The sequence below is a fragment of the Papilio polytes genome, unplaced genomic scaffold (genome assembly GCF_000836215.1).
Source record: "Papilio polytes unplaced genomic scaffold, Ppol_1.0 DF823935.1, whole genome shotgun sequence".
Lineage (NCBI taxonomy): Eukaryota > Metazoa > Arthropoda > Insecta > Lepidoptera > Papilionidae > Papilio > Papilio polytes.
In genome coordinates, this window is record NW_013525269.1 from 448059 (window position 1) to 450969 (window position 2911).

At 34.4% G+C, this 2911-nt stretch overlaps 1 protein-coding gene across 1 annotated transcript; it reads right to left on the minus strand.

The window, feature by feature from the left end:
• Positions 1-643: 643 nt before the first annotated feature.
• On the minus strand, positions 644-2910 carry LOC106101781 (the record flags this gene model as incomplete). The annotated part of the gene is made up of 4 exons (XM_013281117.1): positions 644-1444; positions 1637-1757; positions 1912-2074; positions 2501-2910. Coding segments are annotated over 4 exons (918 nt in total), but the record flags the coding sequence as incomplete, so codon positions are not given.
• Between the last annotated feature and the right edge of the window lies 1 nt (position 2911).

Genomic DNA, 2911 nt, shown 5'->3' on the forward strand with positions numbered 1-2911 from the left:
ACAATAATTCAATTCTCTCAATAACTTCTATTATTATAGAATTAGAAGTGACAAATTGACAATTGATTTAAATGACGTTTAGTTTTCTAAAAAGTTTCGCGTTCCGTTATCTGCAGACTTCTAAAACTTTCCATTCACATCAAAAACTTGTTACCTCTTTTTTTAAATACAGTCAGTTACGGTCTCGGCTATGTACACAACTTATTTTATTAATGTTATAAAATTAGTAGACTTGAGCATCACTGTTTTCAGCTTACTTTCCTTTTATCTTTTTTGGTCAGGTTAGATCAGTTCAGCCGTACAATGTTGCACGTTGCATATTTAAATGTTTACAAGCACCTCGTTTCTGACCTCCGTATATAAATTGCGTTATTTTCTATGATAAAGCACCATAAAAAGTTTTGTACCTTGCTGTAATAAGTTTAACAGACAGCTGATGTTGGAAACAGGCGCCCTAATTTGAATATTTTGTTACCTACATATTTTTTAGCCTTCCATTTACCAATGAAAAGTCTATTTTAAACTCAAATTTTAGTAATAAAAACATTATCCTGCAGGACTGCTGGCGGGAATGGGGTAGTGATTTAAGTTTTGTAATAAAAACAACAAATAGATTTAATGTTAACTTTATTACACCTTCTAATATAACTTCTAACTAATCTCCAGGAGTTTCCACTGCCCGAACACTTGTACAAAACAAAACTTATCTATTCTTGTTAAAAAGAATGAGAGAGACGAACATGTTATGTTTGTGTAGTGCTTCTCTTACTACATATACAGCTTATTCTTTAAAATATAGGTAATTACCTTTAATCTGCTATTTATATGAATATATTATGTCCCTTAATTTAAGTACATACTTAAAAATATAACTGAATATGTCAGAAAATAAAGCAAAAAAATAATTACATTCCTTTCTTTGGTTTATTACACTAGTGTATCCTTCTATTTTTCGTCGATAATAAATGCATTATTTTACAATTCTTATTTTAAACTTCTTATTTTAAAATTAATACAAGCAAATCTATGCAATAAATACTTACCTTAAAAAAATTATACAAATTTTTAACTATAAAACTAACATTTGTTAACTTAAAGTATTAATTCGTACAAGTTACACAACCGTTAAAAGAATATGTTTTTAAAAAACATTGTTTTTATAGGCAAATGTCATTGTAGTCATGCAGCCAACGAAATGTCAAAATGTACAATAAAAAGTTTTAATACCATCGTGTTGTACCGACTCTGTTGTCAGGTGGGTCTCTCGCGCAACAATATGAAGCTAAAACTCCTATTGTAGCGAGACATAATGAGAGAATACTGATACTACATACAGCTCCTGAGGTAATATCGTTGAGGGCTGTACCAGGCAGTGGTTGTACAGATAATAAAATTAAAAGTCCGAAAGCACTGAGTAGAGAGAATGAAGACAGTACTATGTAACCTGAAAATAAAAAAAATAATAATAAAATGTAACAAATCGCAAATTTTACATTATTATCTAAGTACATTAGTATCTGTGTAATAAAAAAGTTGCGGTTGAAACGTATGCGGGCAAGTCTTCCCGCCATTTTATTTTTATCGGTCATAAAATGATTTCCCACAGTGCATCTGACTGTAATCTTTTTTTACTTACCAGATATATAATTTCTGTTGGGTAGCAACTGATTCCTGCGAGACCTCAAGCCGAGCATTCCCAGCAGGAAACACGTGAAGCCAGACAGGACTCCGAAATCTAGGTAGTAGCGGCGACCCATCTGAAAACATGATATTTTCAAAGATTTAAAAAACTGTTAGTTAAAAACGACAATGGCGCAACAGTTGTGCTATAGTTTAGTCAAAAGTGTGCGCTCGTTCTTAGTGTCTATGTACTTTTGAGTTCGTCCGTAATAGAAATAACGTTATACTTACGGTATACATCATATAGAAGCTAAGTCCGGTAGTCAAGCCGCCACATAACGTCAGCATTAAAGCAGCAATGGTAAGCGATGCAAACGAACTGTTTACCGATTTCAGCGTTGACAGCGATTTGTATGTGTCCTCTGAGTACACTGATGGGCTTTGTGGTGCCACCCTGCGTGATAAAATGGTAATAAAATTAAAAAGATGAATTCGGGTAACTAACACAGCTGTGTGTTTTGTGTGTATGGTAGTTTTTTAGTTTATTAGTTCATATAAACCATTACACCTGTTAAGCCATCTGCGGCTAATTAATCGACAAGGTGCGCGTGCGCATCTAAGTGAATACTAGCTTTCACGCGCGATGCCGTTCGTTGGAATTAAAAAAACAAAAGAAAGTAGCCTGTGTTCTTTCAGACTATCTTCAATATCTATAACAAATTTCATCGAGATCTGATTAGCAGCTGAGGCCACAAATATTAACAGACATCCATCTAAATTTTTGCATTTATATAACACACCAGCAAGATAAGATTTATATCGGTAAAAGAGAACAGCATTTTAAAAATAAAAACTATATACTAAAGATATTAACACATACCTGGGCATGATAATCGCGGTAGTTTTATCTCTTCTCTGACTATCTCTTCCTCTGTTGTCGTAGTTTCTTCTGCTCTCTCTACTAGCTTCTCGTCTGTCGATATCGAAACTCCTCTCGCGACTCTTATCTCTAAAACTAGTAACGAACACGTCCTGTCTTTCGAATTCTTCAGGTAAACCGTAGTTTAATTTCTGTTGAACTTTCGGCGAAATGGGTGATGTCCCACTTCTCATGATAGATAAATTAGCACACGACTTGGAAGGTGTAACTCCTTGTGTCGGTGTGCTAGATATGAACTTCTTCGGTGTGTCGACGTATACGTTAGGACTAGTTTGTTTGTTCGGTGTTATTCTCACGGACGGTTGACTCGCGTAGCTCTTCAACTTTCTTGGCGTCGACAGCAGTTCGTGT